The sequence below is a fragment of the Onychostoma macrolepis genome, chromosome 03 (genome assembly GCF_012432095.1).
Source record: "Onychostoma macrolepis isolate SWU-2019 chromosome 03, ASM1243209v1, whole genome shotgun sequence".
NCBI classification, from domain to species: Eukaryota; Metazoa; Chordata; class Actinopteri; order Cypriniformes; family Cyprinidae; genus Onychostoma; species Onychostoma macrolepis.
Window position 1 is genome coordinate 32,056,876 of NC_081157.1, and position 21,122 is coordinate 32,077,997.

The following is a 21,122-nucleotide window of genomic DNA, read 5'->3' on the forward strand; positions in this document are numbered from 1 at the left end:
TTTAAAAACTTAATGAGAGTTTTGTCTCTCTGCAACCACACAATTACATCCCAAATATTATTGGTTTCCAGTAAAAATACAACCCACAAACCCTTCTCAAAATTTGGTTGTGACTGCTAAAAATGTAGGTTGTATCTGTGGTTGTACACTGAAATGTCTATGAGAAGAACAGTATTAGCACTTCAAACAGGACTGACAGCTGTATTCTGCTGCTGCGTGACTATAACCCGAGGTGCTGTAATAGTGCGCTAGTGATGCTTTGTGTGTTTTTTTCATTCGTGTGTATTTGTATAGAACAAGCCTTGCATTAATATTACTGTCTGAATATAAAGCCATGGATTGAGAGAGGATTTACATTATGCCAGGTCTTCAGTTGTATGGATTTTGAATTAGTGTAACAGGGTTTGAGAGGAAGGCTCAATATAATACAGAGATTGTATCATACAGCAGCACACTTACAGCCTCATATGAAAGAAGAGAAGCGGTCATTCTGCCGATGTGAGAACGATAACGGGGAAATTACTAAACCTCCATATCTAGAGTGTCAGAATGATGTTTTTTTTTTTTTTACAGTGACTAAACTATGCAAACGATAGCTGTGCAAAACCCAACTTGTGTTATTAATTTCAAAATGTGTCTTATGCTTATCAAGCCAGCATTTATTTGATAAACAGTAATATTGTGAAATATTATTACAATTTAAAATAATTGTTTTCTATTTTAATACATTTTAAAATGTAATTTATTCCTGTGATTTTATAGCTGAATTTTCAGCATCATTACTCCAGTCTTCAGTGTCACGTGATCCTTCAGAAATCATTCTAATATACTGATTTGCTGCTTAAGAAACATTTTTGATCATTATCAATGCTGAAATGTGGTAATGTGCAATTGTCATTTACACAATAGTGTAAATAAAAAATACTTTGGCTATATTAAAAAACACCAGGCTTATTGAATTGTAAAAAATTATAGCTGCAACAGTAAATTCATCAGGGACAAATATCCATTATAACTACAGCTTATGAATTTTTGATAGCTGTGTGATACTACCTCAATATTCCTATCTTAAATTAAATTTTTGGCATGTTAATCTGAGTGCATTTAACCTCAGGAGAGCTCTGCCATCAGATCCACGTTTTAATGTTAACTCTCCTGTGATTGGCTAACGATGACATAATGGTTTTCTGACAGTGTGTTGATGATTGGATGCAGTGTTTTTTTAAGAGGAAACCGTAGAGTGTCACTGCTGCTGCATTAAACATCAGCCAGAGATCTATTCCACAGTATAGGGCAACATGGGATACACCGGCCTCCAGCAATGACATTGCTGTGACAGGTAACCTTGAGGGGCGTCCATCTATCCTTTCACATGTTCTCTTCTTGTTTCAGTCACACACACAAACAGGTGCATGCTGGTATAATCACCGGGGCTTTATAACAGCAGGGACAGTTATTTCTTTCCAGACTCAATCTGAATTAATTGGAGAGCTGCAAAGGGTAGATTTTTCTCTCAGTTTTTAATGGCTAATTTGGGCCCAAAAATCCTTTACTAAGTTGTCAGAGTCAGTCTATTTGTATATATGTGTTTGTTTTTTGTGTATAAAAGAGGATTTACTGGGAGGTTTTAGGTCTTGGCTCACAAGATAAACCCTAAAATAAATCAGAAAATTACATCCCTGAATACAGCTGTGTGTGTGCATTGCTTTCGAATGTGTGTGTCCATATCTACAGATTTAGTTCATAAATCCCATGCTTGGCGGCTATAGGATCCATATCAATCAGTGTGTAATTTGCTGGGAGCACAGAAAGCCCACAAATGCTTTCTTAGCACTTTCCTCCTGTGAATCGATTAGTCTTTATGAATGAACTGCCAGATCCCCTTTGACATCCTTCCTGTCCTCAATGTCGTGTTTATGCCCTTCTTCTCATCTTTTTCTCTGTGTTTTCTCTCTTCATCTGTCCACCTTTGTATATGTTGACTTGAACCTGCTAATGATAATTCAGTCATTTTGCTTTTGTCAGAAAAGAGAATTGCTGTACTGACTGACTGTTTTGTTTTTGATGGTCTGGATTAAATCACGGCCCTATTTTGTCCTGGTTGTCTCGGGTGATCCGAACACAAGTAGACAGTGCTAAAGTCCAAATGGCTCCAATATGGTTTTTGATCCAACCACTTTAAAACCATTAATTTACTCAACTATAATAACAGCAAGGACTCGGGTTAATGTCTCGTTTGTGCTTGAGGTCTCGTTTTCGAAGTTAAGAAATTCAATTACGAGTGGTGACAGGAGAAGCATGTTAATACTAGGTGTAAACGACGATCTGTCTCACCAGATTACTTGTGAACGGATTACTCAAGACAGAGGTTAATACAGGCTTACACAAGACCTGTGTTCAGATATGTGATTCTTCAATTTATCTGTTTAACTGTTGTTTAAGTCAAAAATATTACTTAACTTGACTGAATTAACCTGACTACACTACACTCTCAGAAAAAAAGGGTACAGAAGCTGTCACTGCTCAAAAGTTCCATATGGGTACTAATATGAAAACCGCTTTTAACTGTTAGTTAAAAAGATAACAATTACTTATTACCACATTTTACAGTCTATAAATACCAAATTAATATATATAAATACAGTGTATAGCGCTACTCCTCAGAAGTTCGGGTTGAGTTGAGTAAGAGTAAAGACATTTATAATGTTGTAAAAGATTTGTATTTCAAATAAACACTGATCTTCTGAACATTTTATTCATCAAAGAATCCTGAAAAAAATCAATTTCCACAAAATGGTAAACAGCAGCAGCGCAATTGTTTTCAACATTGATAATGCTTCTTGAGCAGAAGACCAGCATGTTATAATGTTTCCAGAAGGATCACGTGACACTGAAGACTGGAGTAATGATGCTGACAATTCAGCTTTGCATCACAATGATAAATTACATTTTACAATATATTAAAATAGAAAACATTTCAAATTATAAAATTTCACAATATTACTGTTTTTACTGTATTTTGATAAAAAAAGACAGCTATGGTAAGCATAAGAGACATTAAAAAATGTTACTGACCCCAAACTGTCGAACAGTAGTGTTTGTGTATATAAATACTGTGTATTTAAAGGGAAGTTAAGAAGTTAGGTTAGTTAGGGTAATTTAACCTTTTGCCACTCAAAAAGTAGGAAATAAAAAGTTAATGTGATCTCTTCTTTAAACCTAGAATGATAGTTGTTGTTTTTTTTTTGCTTTAAAATCATTTTAGGGGACAGAAAAGTTCCCCTAATTCACCCATATATGAAATTAAATTATGTGCACACCTTTATTGCTCTGATTCAAAATGGTCTCTGATATTAAGCTGAACATGAAAGGAGGCTTTCAGAAGTTCTAACTTCTTGATAATATTCGCTTCATGTCATTCTTCAGTGATTCTTATCATTAGCTGATATAATTCAAACAGTGAGGCAATCACACAGCACCACAGACTACGCAGGGGCCCGAGCCTGTTCTTCCTCTCCTGCAGTCTCTGCGCTCACTGGCTTTGTCAGACTCACTGGACACTTTGGCAGTTTCCTGCATATCCACTGTCTCTCTTTTTTGTTTTTGCCTTTTTTTTGTCTGTTGATATCAGTAAAAAAATAAAAAAAACCTTCTACCCATAAGTCACTGTCATGTATTTATCTTAAACATGTTCACTTGAACTTCGACTGTAGGTTCACCTTGAAATCACACAAATTGCTCACTGCTTGACATATTTGATACTTGACTTCTATTCTATTCTACTCTATACTTTGCCTGTATTTAAGCATTCTCCTGATCTCCCTCTCCATGTCATTCGTCTGTGAATGACTGTTCACCTGTCAGGACTGGAAGTAGTGCTGCGATTTGTGGCTGGACTGGTCTTAATTCTCTTTTTATCGGCAGCAGAACTAGGTCAGACTGGAGCCTGTGTCTGTGCCTGCAGACAGAAACAAGCAATCACCACTTTGTCTGGCCTGAGGAGCCCACAGTTGTTTGCTGTTAGCCATTAGTACCAGACAATGAGGCTCCATCGGCACCGCGCTCCATCACTCAATTCAATGAACACATTCAGCGGAGCGTCCCATGCAGACAAATATCTGCTTTTAAAAGCAGCCTGTGAGATGTCTCCCTATTTGCAGATCTCACTCTTTTAACACTCACTAGTTTATTTAAATTGTCCTCTAACAATTCCAACATTGTCCATTGTCCAACATTGTTTTTTAAATAAATGAATACTTTTCTTCAGGAAAGATGCATTCAATTGATCAAAAGTGACTGTAACAGCATGTTACAGAAGATTTCTATTTCCAATAAATGCTGTATTTTTAACTTTTTGTACTCCTGATTTCAGTAAAAATATTAAGAAGCACAACTATTTTCAACATTGATAATAATAAGAAATGCTTCATGAGCAACAAATCAGCATATTATAGTGATTTCTGAAGGATCATGTGACACTGAAGACCGGAGTAATGATGCTGAAAATTAGGCTTTGCCGTCACATGAATAAATCGCATTTTAAAATATAGTATTGGTTATATATATCTTCAATGTTTAATAATATTGTAATAATATGTCACAATACTTCTGTTTACTGTATTTATTATTAAATAAATGGAGCCTTGTTGACGACAAAAGACTTTACCCCAAACTTTTGAATGGTGATATGTGTTGAGTTTAACAGCATACTGTGGTGGGAATGATTGTAATAGAAATTACATTTTTAATATTTTACTTGAATAAAATGATGAACGCTAATTTTATAATAATACCTAAATACTCACAAAAAAAAAAAAAAATCTAAATCTAAAAATCTAATATATTGGCAAAATTACAGTTTGACTGTGGGACTGTGATAATTTTTGTAAATGTTTATATAAATCTTTTTCACACCATCACACAAAGCTTCTGAAAAGATTTATTCCACTTTGTGATTATCATGAGAAGATCACAGTGTTTCTCTTGTCCCAATAATATGTAACCTAAATTGCACTTTATGTATGGACTCCATATGTATAGAGATGAGTATGAGAGCAAAGTTACTCATGTAGTCTGTGTGTTTGCAGGATGATGTTTAATGTTGAGTGACAGAGGGAGGGAAACATCCGGTACCAGCTGCATATTTAAACACTCATGGATTTGCTTGAGGCTCTCTCTCACACACACACACACACACACACATTCATTCACACAGCTGCATCTAATCTGTAAATGTTTAAATAGTGGCCTTCAGCACAAGGTGAGGGATTCACGGGTATTCCTGGCACAAATATGTCATATATATGTATGTGTGCATGAGTCTGTTGTGTCACTCTGAAACCGTGAAAGTGTGTGTTTGCACTGAAATGGTAATCGGCTGGTCTCCCTCTGACACTCGTCTCCCTCCCTCTGTTCTTCAGCCATCACTGCTGGAAAGAGAGATAGAGAGAGAGGGCACACGGCAGCGCGACCAGAATACAAAGCAGGCCGAGATGATGTGGAAGGTGTGTGGGGGCGGAGGGTGTTATGGGTAGGGCTGAGGTGATGCACTCATGACACCTTGCTTACAATCCTCCAACATTCTTTCATGAGAAAATCACTGTTTTAATTTTCTATCCCAACAATATGTAACATAGATACTGAATTGTACTTTCAAATGTTATATTTTGGTTACACTTGATTTCGATAGTCCACTTTTGCAACTACATGTCAACTAACTCTCATTAGACTAGAGTAGTAGACAGCTAGGTTAGAGTTAGTAGAATAAGTTGACATACTTGCAAAGTTAGTTATAGCCAGTAGAATGTCTACTTTAATACTCTAATGACTGCTAGTAAAGTTAGTTATAGGGTCATTCCACATCAACTCAACCAAAGATTCCTGGCCAAAAAGTTTGATTTTTAACTTCTTGAGTTAAAGGCTTGCACGCTTCAAGAAACAAATTGCTTGTTCCCCATTTTTGAAATGTCACCATTGGCATATAATGCAACAGATTGCTAAAATCAACAGATCTTATATACTTATTGTGTAAAAATATCATAATGATGCTGTCATCATTCTGAAGTCATTTTTCCCCTTGTAATTTGCCCCCATCTTTAAAATAGTGGATAGCTTATAGTAAATATACGTCCATAACATTTAATGTTTTGGCTTTCTTCACTATTTATGTTAGTCCTTCTTAAGAAAAAATATTAATTAAATATAAAATTAAAGCCAGAGAAGTTTCTGAAATTTGTTTGATTTAACATGGAATGAGCTTATAGTTATAGTTTAGATAGGCCCGGTTTCACAGGGCTTAGACTAAGCCAGGATTAGGCCATTGTTCAATTAGGGAATGTAAGAAATTTTTACTGTATTAACATGCCTTAGAAAAAAACATTACTGGTGTGCATCTCGAGACAAAACAAAGGCACTGATTATATTTTAAGATCAGTCAGTGTAAGTTTCTTTCAGTTAAAACAGCTCAGACTTACACTTATAGGCTTAAGCCTTGTCTGTGAAACCGGGGGATAATGTCTAAAATGGACTATCGAAATAAAGTGTTAACTATATTTTTTCAAAAAAAGCTTTTTGAAATCCTTAATATATTCTTGTGTATATAATTCACTACCATTTTGCATGATTGTTTCAACTTCCACACTGTCTGCTCATGGTCATATTATGAAGTGTTGGGAAGTAACCAGGTGCAAGTAACAGTGTTACATACACTGAAAAAAATTATAAACGCAACACTTTTGTTTTTGCCCCATTTTTCATGAGCTGAACTCAAAAATCTAAGACTTCTTCTATGTACACAAAAGGCCTATTTCTCTCAAATATTGTTCACAAATCTGTCTAAATCTGTGTTAGTGAGCACTTCTCCTTTGCCGAGATAATTCATCCACCTCACAGGTGTGGCATATCAAGATGCTGATTAGACAGCATGATTATTGCACAGGTGTGCCTTAGGCTGGCCACAATAAAAGGCCACTCTAAAATGTGCAGTTTTATCACACAGCACAATGCCACAGATGTCGCACGTTTTGAGGGAGCGTGCAATTAGCATGCTGACTGCAGTAATGCCCACCAGAGCTGTTGCCCGTGAATTGAATGTTCATTTTTCTACCATAAGCCGTCTCCAAAGGCGTTTCAGAGAATTTGGCAGTACATCCAACTGGCCTCACAACCGCAGACCACATGTAACCACACCATCCCAGGACCTCAACATCCAGCATCTTCACCTCCAAGATCGTCTGAGACCAGCCACCCGGACAGTTGCTGCAACAATCGGTTTGCATAACCAAAGAATTTCTGCACAAACTGTCAGAAACCGTCTCAGGAAGCTCATCTGCATGCTCGTCGTCCTCATCAGCGTCTCGACCTGACTGCAGTTCGTCATCGTAAACAATTTGAGTGGGCAAATGCTCACATTCAATGGCGTCTGGCACTTTGGAGAGGTGTCCTCTTCATGGATGAATCCCGGTTTTCACTGTACAGGGCAGATGCAGACAGCGTGTATGGCGTCATGTGGGTGAGCGATTTGCTGATGTCAATGTTGTGGATCGAGTGGCCCATGGTGGCGGTGGGGTTATGGTATGGGCAGGCGTATGTTATGGACAACGAACACAGGTGCATTTTATTGATGGCATTTTGAATGCACAGAGATACCGTGACAAGATCCTGAGGCCCATTGTTCTGCCATTCATCCACGACCATCACCTCATGTTGCAGCATGATAATGCACGGCCCCATGTTGCAAGGATCTGTACACAATTCCTGGAAGCTGAAAACATCCCAGTTCTTGCATGGCCAGCATACTCACCGAACATGTCACCCATTGAGCATGTTTGGGATGCTCTGGATCGGCATATACAACAGTGTGTTCCAGTTCCTGCCAATATCCAGCAACTTCGCACAGCCATTGAAGAGGAGTGGACCAACATTTCACAGGCCACAATCAACAACCTGATCAACTCTATGCGAAGGAGGTGTGTTGCACTGCGTGAGGCAAATGGTGGTCACACCAGATACTGACTGGTTTTCGGACCCCCCCCGGACCACCCCAATACAATAAAACTGCACATTTTAGAATGGTCTTTTATTGCGGTAAGCCTAAGGCACACCTGTGCAATAATCATGTTGTCTAATCAGCATCTTGATATGCCACACCTGTGAGGTGGATGAATTATCTCGGCAAAGGAGAAGTGCTCACTAACACACATTTAGACAGATTTGTGAACAATATTTGAGAGAAATAGGCCTTTTGTGTACATAGAAGAAGTCTTAGATTTTTGAGTTCAGCTCATGAAAAATGGGGGCAAAAACAAAAGTGTTGCGTTTATAATTTTGTTCAGTGTAATTTAATTACAAAATAAATGTAACTGTAATCTGTAATTAAATTACAGTTACTTATGAAAATGTTAACAAATACAAAAGGGGTTACATCTGAATAAGTATTAATATTTACCATTTCTTGTTATGAATTTAAATCTGTATTTAATATTGATCTCAAAGTAAAAAGAGGTGCTAAATTCTGATTTTGTGGTGGCTGTGCTTTAAAATTAAATGATCATAAACTTTATTCAAGTGATGAAGGATTTTGAAAGTCTGACGGTAATCAGTGTTGAGTACAACTGTAAGGTTAACCCTGCCTGCTTTAAATGTTTGAAAATGATTTGAAAACATCTGCTAGAAATTTAGAAAAGTAATCAAAAAGTAATCAAATGTAGTCAGTTACTTTACTTTAATAAAGTAATTGAAACAGTTACTCTACTTATTACATTTTAAATATGATAACTTGTAATCTGTAACCTATTACATTTCCAAAGTAACCTTGCCAACACTGGTCATATGTCATCGTTGCATGCTCAGTCATGCTCAGTGTCTGAGACACTGTTTGATAGTGAGGTCATTTTGTTGTCTGTAATTACCAAGTCTTTTAGCTCAGTAATAAGAACACCAGGGTTTTGTTTACAAGCAAAGCTATAGGGGTGCAGTGCAGTGAATGCACATTTGTAGTGGCTTAATGTTACATGTAAATTTGGAGCAAGTGGTAGTGAGCTGATGTTTGGCTTTAGCGTTCAATGCATTATGGTAATGTGCCGTTAAATTGCTTATGCTCTCTATGGATTTGTGACATGAGGATAGAGAAAGGTGGAAACAGAAAAGGAAAAGCTTACAGCCTGGAACTCTGATGAGGAGTGAAGTAATGGAAAGGGAATGAGAGAGAGAGTTGCTTTCATGCCCGTGAGTGAGTTAAACTGCCTGTTGTTTGACCTTCGTCAAGACCAAAATCACAACACGGATTGATGCCAGAACACACGCACACACAGAAATCAATTACGCATTAAGCTACATCAGATGGCTTCTGAATGTGGTTATTGTATTGTCCATCCATTTTCGTTTCTGATTTAATCATATTTCCTTCTCCTGGGTGTATATATGCAGGAGTAAGGCCCAATTAGGACCAGTTTTCCTAGTGGAAGTCAGGTAAATTCATGTTTCAGGAATGTACTTTGTGTATATTTTAGTCCTGTTCGCATCAAACACTTGTGTTTTTCTCGCACAACCTTGGAAAAAAAAAATTACAGAGCAAATTACCTGCTGTTTTCTGGGTGAATCAAGTATTCTCTGAGAATTTTAATTCTGTTCAGATAGGGTTGTCTGTGGTTGCAGTATATTTATTTTTTCACTCTTCTCCTTGTTTGTGTTGACTTTTTTTGAATACTGTAGCTAATAATGTATAGTTATATAAAGCATGTTTTATAGCCTGGTGCAGCTCCATTATGGATTTAGTGGACTGTGGAATAATAGTATCCCATTTGATGTAAAGGGAATAAGCAGTGTTGTAATCAAGAGCAGCTTATTTTTTTAAGTCAGAGTCAAACCTGAGAACAGGGTAGGTTGAGTCTGAAGGTGCATCCAGCTGTCCATAAGTGTGTTGTTAAGTGGACTTCAAAGGATATTCTGCCATATTATGTGAGATTCCATTCTGAAGGAGACATTATGTTCAGTTCGAAGGGCATTGACATAGGAAATAAGGGAACATCGATACATCACTTCACAGGAAGTCGAGAGGGAATTTAACCACCAGTCATTATGCATCACTCCAGTACTAAAGAAGTTTGAATAAAATAATTGCACTGAAAAAGAGTTTAGACCTCAGCGTTTTTGAGTTTAATTAGTCCCAGGTGTGGTTTGTATGCAGATGTTTTGCGAGTATAAAGTGCACAAGATCATCTACAATGCAGCTATCATGATTACGGTTAAATAAGATCAAATACACAGCTGATAGAACCATATTATGTTTATTTTCATATTAAACATCAACAACAGGCATTTATAACTCAGTTTAATGCTTTCAAATGACAATTTATATATAAATCAATCAATCAATGATAATTTAATATTTATATAAATACACATGGATGTATTATATACATGTATGGTATTTATGTCATTAAACATTAAACTCCTATAATATGCATGAAACAAGTGTCATGTATGTTTGATGACGTTGCAGGATGCAGGATGTATATAAATGCTTTTTTTATTCAATGGCCACTTTAGTAGCAGTATCAGATTTGATCTAAATTAATTACCTCCCTTATTTATGCATGTTGCTTCAACTACACCACATCACAAGTCTTATTTCAGAGGGTTTTGTGAAGCACACATCCTGATCACATGACCGTGTGTGACGTGAATCCTGACAACAGACCCTTCTGAGATCCTAATCTGGTCTGAAACGCTGCATAAAATCACAGACGGCCTATATTAATAATTGTAACTCTCAGATGTCATTTAGAAAACAAATCTCACTTGTTCGTGCACTCACAGATGTGTAACCATAAATAAAATAAATAAAATAGCCTCATTCGGCCAGGCAGATGTCGTTGTCATGGAGACATTTGAAAGAAACCTCCTTCACTTTTATTCCTGCTCTCATGTGTTCATCTATTCATCTTCCATCACAACATCTTTTGCGAGGCGGAAGATGTTTTAGAAAGCACCCGTGGCAGATAGCAGATGACACAAACCATCTGTTGCCCCCTGCTGTGCGGACTGGATGTGATGTCATCACAGTTGGACAGGTATCAAAGTGGTGCCTTTTCTGCTGGCTGGCATCTGCCTGGGCAAGATGCTCTGGGTGTGTTTCAGTGAACTTTCTGGAACTTTACAAAGAGTTGCCTTCCTCTTTTTTTTTTTGGCCATCCTGGAATGCCATCAATAACTGTTCACTACTCTTGTCACTTAGAGATCCACTTAGATGGCAAAAACGGTGGCATTTCCTTCACTCTCTCTATCTCTCTCTTTCTCTCTGTCACTCACACACACAAAATCTCAGGCTCTAAATCTCTCTTGTGCACTCAGTTGCATTTCTCTCTAACATTCTTTGTTCCTGTCACATCTCAGGTATGGAATCTTCAAATATTCATGAACTTCTGGAATTATTGATGCAGAGTGTGAGTGTTTCCCGTGGGAGGGCTTCTGTGTTTTATGGGTTTCATTTAAACAGCCTGTTTTTCCGGTTGGTATGAAATGCCAGAGAGTGCGAAAGTATGTGTATTAGACTGAGTATGTGTGTGTTTGTCCACTGAGAAACAAGGTCTTGCAAGACAGTTTATGAGATTCCATCTGCAGTCATTTCAGCGGAATTAAACAACCATGAACAAGCAACTAAGGAAAATCCATGTCCACTGTTGCTCAGGGTTTTTGAACCAATGAGACTGAAGAGTAGAAGAAACAGAATGTAAGGTCATGCATACAGGAACTGATGAAGAGCTTTTAGCTTAATGGAGTAAACTTACATAAACATATGCATTTTACACAACCCAACACTGAAAAGACCAATTCAAAAGTCACCTAAAGACTTCATAAACACTCAATTAATTGGCACTGTGCTTAACCTAAACATTGCTTGGGCGTTAAATATATGTTCAAGTTCCCTCCATAATGACAATAGCTCTTGATTAATTCGTTCATTCATGACCTCAAGTGACTAACTGCACTGAACCTAAACAAAGTCTGTTAACATAAACATCATTGCACTGAACCTAAAGACATTCAGAATGCTAATGTACACGTCATTGCACTGAACCTAAACATTGTCTGAACGCTAATGTAAACATCACTGCACTGAACCTAAACAAATTCAGAACGCTAATGTAGAGTCGCTGTACTGAACCTAAACATCATCTGAATGCTAATGTAAACGTTGCTGCACTGAACCGAAACACATTCAGAACGCTAATGTAGAGTTGCTGCACTGAACCTAAACATTGTCTGAATGCTAATGTAAACGTTACTGCACTGAACCTAAACATTGTCTGAACGCTAATGTAAACATCACTGCACTGAACCTAAACAAATTCAGAACGCTAATGTAGAGTCGCTGCACTACACCTAAACATCATCTGAATGCTAATGTAAACGTTGCTGCACTGAACCTAAACACATTCAGAACGCTAATGTAGAGTCGCTACACTGAACCTAAACATCGTCTGAATGCTAATGTAAACGTTACTGCACTGAACCTAAACGTTGTGTGAACACTAATGTAAACGTCCTTGCACTGAACCTAAACAAATTCAGAACGCTAATGTAGAGTCGCTGCACTGAACCTAAACATCGTCTGAATGCTAATGTAAACATCAATGTATTGAACCTAAACACATTCAGAATGCTGATGTAAACGTCGCTGCACTGAACCTAAACATTGTGTGCATGCTAACATAAATGTCGCTGCACTGAACCTAATCATCGTCAGAATGCTAACGTAAAGGTCGCTGCACTGAACCTTAGCATCGTCTGAACAGTAATGTAAGCGTAGCTGCACTGAACCTAAACATTGTCTGAACGCTAATGTAAACGTCGCTGCACTGAACCTAAACATCGTCTCAATGTTAATGTAAACATCACTGCACTGAACCTAAACATCGTCTCAACATTAATGTAAATGTAGCTGCATTGAACCTAAACATCGTCTCAACATTAATGTAAACGTCACTGCATTGAACCTAAACATCGTCTGAACGCTAATGTAAATGTCGCTGCACTGAACCTAAACATCGTCTCAACGTTAGTGTAAACATCACTGCATTGAACCTAAACATCGTCTGAATGCTAATATAAACATCACTGCACTGAACCTAAACACATTCAGAATGCTAATGTAAACGTCACTGCATTGAACCTAAAAGTCGTCTGAACGGTAATGTAAACATCACTGCACTGAACCTAAACTTTGTCTGAACTCTAATGTAAACGTCACTGCATTGAACCTAAACATCGTCTGAATGCTAATGCAAATGTCGCTGCACTGAACCTAATCATTGTCAGAATGCTAACGTAAAGGTCGCTGCACTGAACCTAAACACATTCAGAACGCTAATGTAAATGTCGCTGCACTGAACCTAAACATCGTCTCAACGTTAGTGTAAACATCACTGCATTGAACCTAAACATCGTCTGAATGCTAATATAAACATCACTGCACTGAACCTAAACACATTCAGAATGCTAATGTAAACGTCACTGCATTGAACCTAAAAGTCGTCTGAACGGTAATGTAAACATCACTGCACTGAACCTAAACTTTGTCTGAACTCTAATGTAAACGTCACTGCATTGAACCTAAACATCGTCTGAATGCTAATGCAAATGTCGCTGCACTGAACCTAATCATTGTCAGAATGCTAACGTAAAGGTCGCTGCACTGAACCTAAACACATTCAGAACGCTAATGTAAATGTTGCTGCACTGAACCTAAACATCGTCTCAACGTTATTGTAAACGTCGCTGCACTGAACCTAAACATCGTCTGAACGCTAATGTAAACATCACTGCACTGAACCTAAACACATTCAGAACGCTAATGTAAACGTCACTGCATTGAACCTAAACATCGTCTGAATGCTAATGCAAATGTCGCTGCACTGAACCTAATCATCGTCAGAATGCTAACGTAAAGGTCGCTGCACTGAACCTAAACACATTCAGAACCCTAATGTAAACGTTGCTGCACTGAACCTAAACATCGTCTCAACGTTATTGTAAACATCACTGCACTGAACCTAAACATCGTCTCAACGTTAATGTAAACGTCACTGCATCAAACCTAAACATCATCTGAACGATAATGTAAAAATCACTGCACTGAACCTTAACATTGTGTGCACGCTAACATAAATGTCGCTGCACTGAACCTAAACGTTGTCTGAACGCTAATGTAAACGTCACTGCACTGAACCTTAACATCGTCTGAACAGTAATGTAAACATCGCTGCACTGAACCTTAACATCGTCTGAACGCTAATGTAATCGTCGCTGCACTGAACCTAAACATTGTCTGAATGCTAATGTAAACGTCGCTGCACTGAACCTAAACACATTCAGAACGCTAATGTAAACATCACTGCACTGAACCTAAACATCATCTGAACGGCAATGTAAACATTGCTGCACTGAATCTAAACATCATCTCAGCGTTAATGTAAACATCACTGCACTGAACCTAAACATCGTCTCAACGTTAATGTAAACATCACTGCACTGAACCTAAACATCAACGTTAATGTAAACGACCCTGCACTGAACCTAAACATCATCTGAACACTAATGTAAACGACCCTGCACTGAACCTTAACATCGTCTTAACGCTAATGTAAACGTCACTGCATTGAACCTAAACACATTCAGAACGCTAATGTAAACATAGCTGCACTGAACCTAAACATCGTCTGAACACTAATGTAAACGACCCTGCACTGAACCTAAACATCATCTGAACACTAATGTAAACGACCCTGCACTGAACCGTAACATCGTCTTAACGCTAATGTAAACGTCACTGCACTGAACCTAAACATCATCTGAACGCTAATGTAAACATTGCTGCACTGAACCTAAACATCGTCTGAACGCTAATGTAAATGTCGCTGCACTGAACCTTAACATCATCTAAACACTAATGTAAACGTCGTTGCACTGAACCTAAACATCGTCTGAACGCTAATGTAAACATCGCTGCACTGAACCTTAACATCGTCTAAACACTAATGTAAACGTCGCTGCACTGAACCTAAACACATTCAGAACGCTAATGTAAACGTTGCTGCACTGAACCTAAGCATCATCTCAACGCTAATGTAAACGTCGTTGCACTGAACCTAAACATCGTCTCAACGTTAATGTAAATGTCGCTGCATTGAACCTAAGCATCGTCTGAACGCTAATGTAAACATCACTGCACTGAACGCTAATGTAAACGTTGCTGCACTGAACTTAAACTTCGTCTGAACGCTAATGTAAACATCGCTGCACTGAACCTTAACATCATCTAAACACTAATGTAAATGTCGCTGCACTGAACCTAAACACATTCAGAACGCTAATGTAAACGTTGCTGCACTGAACCTAAGCATCGTCTAAACACTAATGTAAACGTCGCTGCACTGAACCTAAACATCATCTCAACGTTAATGTAAATGTCGCTGCATTGAACCTAAACATCGTCTGAACGCTAATGTAAACATCGCTGCACTGAACCTTAACATCATCTAAACACTAATGTAAATGTCGCTGCACTGAACCTAAACATCGTCTCAACGTTAATGTAAATGTCGCTGCATTGAACCTAAGCATCGTCTGAACGCTAATGTAAACATCACTGCACTGAACGCTAATGTAAACGTTGCTGCACTGAACCTAAACATCGTCTGAATGCTAATGTAAACATCGCTGCACTGAACCTAAACATCATCTCAATGTTAATGTAAACATCGCTGCACTGAACCTTAACATCATCTAAACACTAATGTAAATGTCGCTGCACTGAACCTAAACACATTCAGAACACTAATGTAAACGCTGCACTGAACCTAAACATCGTCTCAACGTTAATGTAAATGTCGCTGCATTGAACCTAAACATCGCCTGAACGCTAATGTAAACATCACTGCACTGAACCTAAACACATTCAGAACACTAATGTAAACATCGCTGCACTGAACCTTAACATCGTCTAAACGCTAATGTAAACGCCGCTGCACTGAACCTAAACATCGCCTCAACGTTAATGTAAATGTCGCTGCATTGAACCTTAACATCGTCTAAACACTAATGTAAACGCCGCTGCACTGAACCTAAACACATTCAGAACGCTAATGTAAACGCGTTGCTGCACTGAACCTAAGCATCATCTCAACGCTAATGTAAACGTCGTTGCACTGAACCTAAACATCGTCTCAACGTTAATGTAAATGTCGCTGCATTGAACCTAAGCATCGCCTGAACGCTAATGTAAACATCACTGCACTGAACGCTAATGTAAACGTTGCTGCACTGAACTTAAACTTCGCCTGAACGCTAATGTAAACATCGCTGCACTGAACCTTAACATCATCTAAACACTAATGTAAACGCTGCACTGAACCTAAACACATTCAGAACGCTAATGTAAACGCGTTGCTGCACTGAACCTAAGCATCGCCTAAACACTAATGTAAACGTCGCTGCACTGAACCTAAACATCATCTCAACGTTAATGTAAATGTCGCTGCATTGAACCTAAACATCGCCTGAACGCTAATGTAAACATCGCTGCACTGAACCTTAACATCATCTAAACACTAATGTAAATGTCGCTGCACTGAACCTAAACATCGCCTCAACGTTAATGTAAATGTCGCTGCATTGAACCTAAGCATCGTCTGAACGCTAATGTAAACATCACTGCACTGAACGCTAATGTAAACGTTGCTGCACTGAACCTAAACATCGTCTGAATGCTAATGTAAACATCGCTGCACTGAACCTAAACATCATCTCAATGTTAATGTAAACATCGCTGCACTGAACCTTAACATCATCTAAACACTAATGTAAATGTCGCTGCACTGAACCTAAACACATTCAGAACACTAATGTAAACGTCGCTGCACTGAACCTAAACATCGTCTCAACGTTAATGTAAATGTCGCTGCATTGAACCTAAACATCGTCTGAACGCTAATGTAAACATCACTGCACTGAACCTAAACACATTCAGAACACTAATGTAAACATCGCTGCACTGAACCTTAACATCGTCTAAACGCTAATGTAAACGTCGCTGCACTGAACCTAAACATCATCTCAACGTTAATGTAAATGTCGCTGCATTGAACCTAAACATCGTCTGAACGCTAATGTAAACATCGCTGCACTGAACCTTAACATCATCTAAACACTAATGTAAATGTCGCTGCACTGAACCTAAACATCGTCTCAACGTTAATGTAAATGTCGCTGCATTGAACCTAAGCATCGTCTGAACGCTAATGTAAACATCACTGCACTGAACGCTAATGTAAACGTTGCTGCACTGAACCTAAACATCGTCTGAATGCTAATGTAAACATCGCTGCACTGAACCTAAACATCATCTCAATGTTAATGTAAACATCGCTGCACTGAACCTTAACATCATCTAAACACTAATGTAAATGTCGCTGCACTGAACCTAAACACATTCAGAACACTAATGTAAACGTCGCTGCACTGAACCTAAACATCGTCTCAACGTTAATGTAAATGTCGCTGCATTGAACCTAAACATCGTCTGAACGCTAATGTAAACATCACTGCACTGAACCTAAACACATTCAGAACACTAATGTAAACATCGCTGCACTGAACCTTAACATCGTCTAAACGCTAATGTAAACGTCGCTGCACTGAACCTAAACATCGTCTCAACGTTAATGTAAATGTCGCTGCATTGAACTTAAACATCGTCTGAACGCTAATGTAAACATCACTGCACTGAACCTAAACACATTCAGAACACTAATGTAAACATTACTGCATTGAACCTAAACATGGTCTGAATGCTAATGTTAACGTCGTTGCACTGAACATAAACATTGTGTGCAGGCTAATATAAATGTCGCTGCACTGAACCTAAACATCATTAGAATACTAACTTAAACGTTGCGGCAATCAACCAAAACGTTGTCTGAATGCTAATGTAAATGCCGCTGCACTGATTCTAAACATTGTCTGAACGTTGTAGCATTTGGACCAATCAGACACACATTTGTTCATTAGATTTAACAAATCAGTTATTCATTAGATTAATAAACAATCACAGACCCCTCACCCAACACCAGACTCGGTGCCTATATGTCTGTGAACGATCTCCTGGCCAGGACACCGCAACCAGATCAGATAAACTTTACGACCTAAAAGTATGTAGAGAGAATCTTCCTCCGTACTCAATTCTCTCTAAAACCGACACATACTGCTATAGGAAACGACTTCTTTCATTAATTCATAGACAAATTCTTCTATGACTTTCTTATCGCAAATATCCCCATGTCTTTGTGTATGATTAATGTTCTTGTATATGTTCTTGTGTATTGTATACTGTTTTATGATAGAACCACTCTTTCATGTAAGCTTACCTATGCCATGTTTAGTATCTATTCGTCTTTGGATGATCTAATCGAAAGTGAATATTACATGTTGATACCTATGCAACATATTAATGTCCTAAGAATCTTTAGTAGTTTTTGCATTAACCCCAGGCAAATTACATGTGCAAATTACCATGTTCAGAGAAAAAGTCGTAAACTTTCCCTCCAAAATTGAAAGTCACCATTGGCTCTTTGACACCCCAGAGGTGTGACCTCTATATCAGATAAAGTTCTCACATCAGTGACCCGCCTTGCAGTCTGCGGTTCTTTTAGATCCTATGAGGATGAGGAGGATGTGAGCTCCTCAGCAACCCTTAATTTTAGGCGCCAGGCCTTGCGGCCTTGACTTTCCATTCAATAAAAGATCCTCGGATCTCAGCAGATCTCTTTCTTAGCTCTTTTTCACTTTCTACCTGGGAAGAAATTCCCAATCACCATTGAGTCAGGACATCTTTGGAATTCATCACTCTTCAACCCAGAAGAACATGATCTCAAGTCCAAAACCTTGAAACCATCCAGACTTTCATCCGAGACTGCATCCAGACTCTCGTCAATGACCAAGGCAATGCAAGTATCGTACATTTATCTAAACGAAAGAGAGATTTAGTATAAGTTATAGATCCTGTTATAAACGACACTGATGGTTTTACTCAGGTGGCTAACTGACTCTTTCCATAACTGCATTCTCTGGTTTCTCTAATGGCTTCATTCATCCACTTTAGCTCCCCTTTGTATGTACGTGTTAGTGTATGTTTATTCGTTTGTTTGTTTAGATTAGTTATGTGTGTTAGCATTTAGTTAATAAAGGTTTCTGGTTCTGCCTTGCAAATTAGTGTATCTTTACGATTTTGACCCTCGCTACATGCTCTAATGCAGTAATAGGAAAGTATTTTCTGTGGCCACGGAAATATCCTTTCTTAGAGTTGATATGAATTTACACTGAATGTTTGCTGGACGAACAGATCAATTTATGGCAATTTAATTCTGTCAGCCGATATAAATAATTGTAATTAATCATAATTAATTGTAATTATTTATATACATTTCCCTTTTGAGCTGATTTGCTACAACGTTAACATAAACAGTACTGAATCTAAACAGTCTGAATGCTAATACAAATGTCATTGCTCTTAACTTAAACACTGTTTGAACATTAACCTAAACACCACTGTACTGAACCTAAATGTCACTGTGCTGCACTTAAACACTTTGAGCGCTATCCTAACATGACTTCAGCAAGCTCAAACTTAAACACCTAACCTTTTAATAACATTCAGCACATTTCACTGTCAAAGAACTTTTCTCAATATCATTGGTAGCCACTTGCATATCTAATTTTGAAAACAACACTGTAGTAATATCAAACAATTGCATTATGCTGTTGGAGTTTAGTGCCCTGTGAATCATGTAAAATCTAATTGAGGTAGTGGTATACACAGTGCCCAGTGTGTGTATGTGTAACTGAGAGAATGAGAATGAATTCCTCGAAACAAACAAGCACACCAATACCACTGTACCTATTCGTGTCTGAAATTTCCTCTCCTCCCCACTCGTCCTGCATGATCTAACTTTTACACGCACTGCATATAAAGCAGTATTGATTTAGCTCTCTTTCCTTCCTGCTCCTCTCTCTGTTTGACACATGATTTGCTGTGATATTGCTATCTCTCTTTCCTGTCTCCCTCTGGATTATTCCTTCCATCTTTTGTTCAGTGTGCATAAAGGCTATTGACAACCAATGCCCGCCCACTCTTCAACTTGGAGCCCTGAGCCACAGATCCTGCTGTTCTCTACATGGCTGTGAACTGTGCTCCGTTAACTCGACCTTTGGCATGCACAATGCTCTAGTGAACGAGGCCTGCCATTACTAGACTGTGAATGTTTTCTAAAGTTGTCATTGGTTTACATGTTTTATACCTGTGAAGCTGCTGGGAGTGTTTAAAGGTGTGTAATTTTTGTGCCACCAAATGGATGTGCAAAAATAATGACAATGTTTTAGTGCAATGTTTTCTTGACTTGTCAGTGCTTTTTAGTGAGTTGTCTCTGCATTTTTAGCTTGAATATAAGAAAGTATTTTTGGGATGCACAATATATCCTTGGCATATCAATAAATCGTGTTTTTTTTTTTTTTTTTTTTTTTATAGATTATTGATATAATTTATTATTCTCATTTACACTATTACCTTTGCTATCATCTAACTGTAAGGTCTGTTTTGGGTTTTGTCATGTTCATGTTTTTATGTTTTTTATTCTGAAGTTTAGTCACAGTTCCTGTTTGTTTCATGCTTCCCTTGCCCTTGTGTCTTCATACTATTGGTTCCCTTGTCCTTTGTGTCACATTGTGGTTGGTTCTCTTGTTCATTGTGTCATGTTCTGATTGGTTGGTTCTTGTCATGTGTCCAGTCTTGTTTGCTATAAGTAGCCATGTCATTGCCTTTATTCCTCGTCATGTATTGATGTTTTAATCTGCTGTCGGTGAGTCTAGTTTGTCCATGCTAAGTCTGTTCAAGTCAAGTTTCGGATTATGTTTGTATTTTGGATTTCACCTTTGTAAATAAACTGTACTTGGGTTCATCACTACGCTTGCCCTCAGTGGACTCTCATTACACTAACACTCACCTAAAGTTAATCTTAAAGTAATAATTTAATAACACTGTTAAATTTAGTATAACAAATCTCAAAATT

At 38.1% G+C, this 21,122-nt stretch overlaps 1 protein-coding gene across 14 annotated transcripts in view; it reads left to right on the forward strand.

Moving 5' to 3' along the window:
* The window catches only part of srcin1a (SRC kinase signaling inhibitor 1a), a 124,055-nt gene that overhangs the window by 8,432 nt on the left and 94,501 nt on the right, over positions 1-21,122 (forward strand). For 12 of the 14 annotated variants that reach the window (XM_058768742.1, XM_058768759.1, XM_058768761.1 and 9 more), the window contains exon 2: positions 5,421-5,504. The exons of 1 other annotated variant lie outside the window; for it this stretch is intronic. In XM_058768742.1, the coding sequence (XP_058624725.1) occupies positions 5,421-5,504 (84 nt within the window). Of the gene's footprint in view, positions 1-5,172; positions 5,261-5,420; positions 5,505-21,122 lie in introns of those variants that run through there. One more of the 14 variants, XM_058768753.1, reaches the window with a different exon arrangement.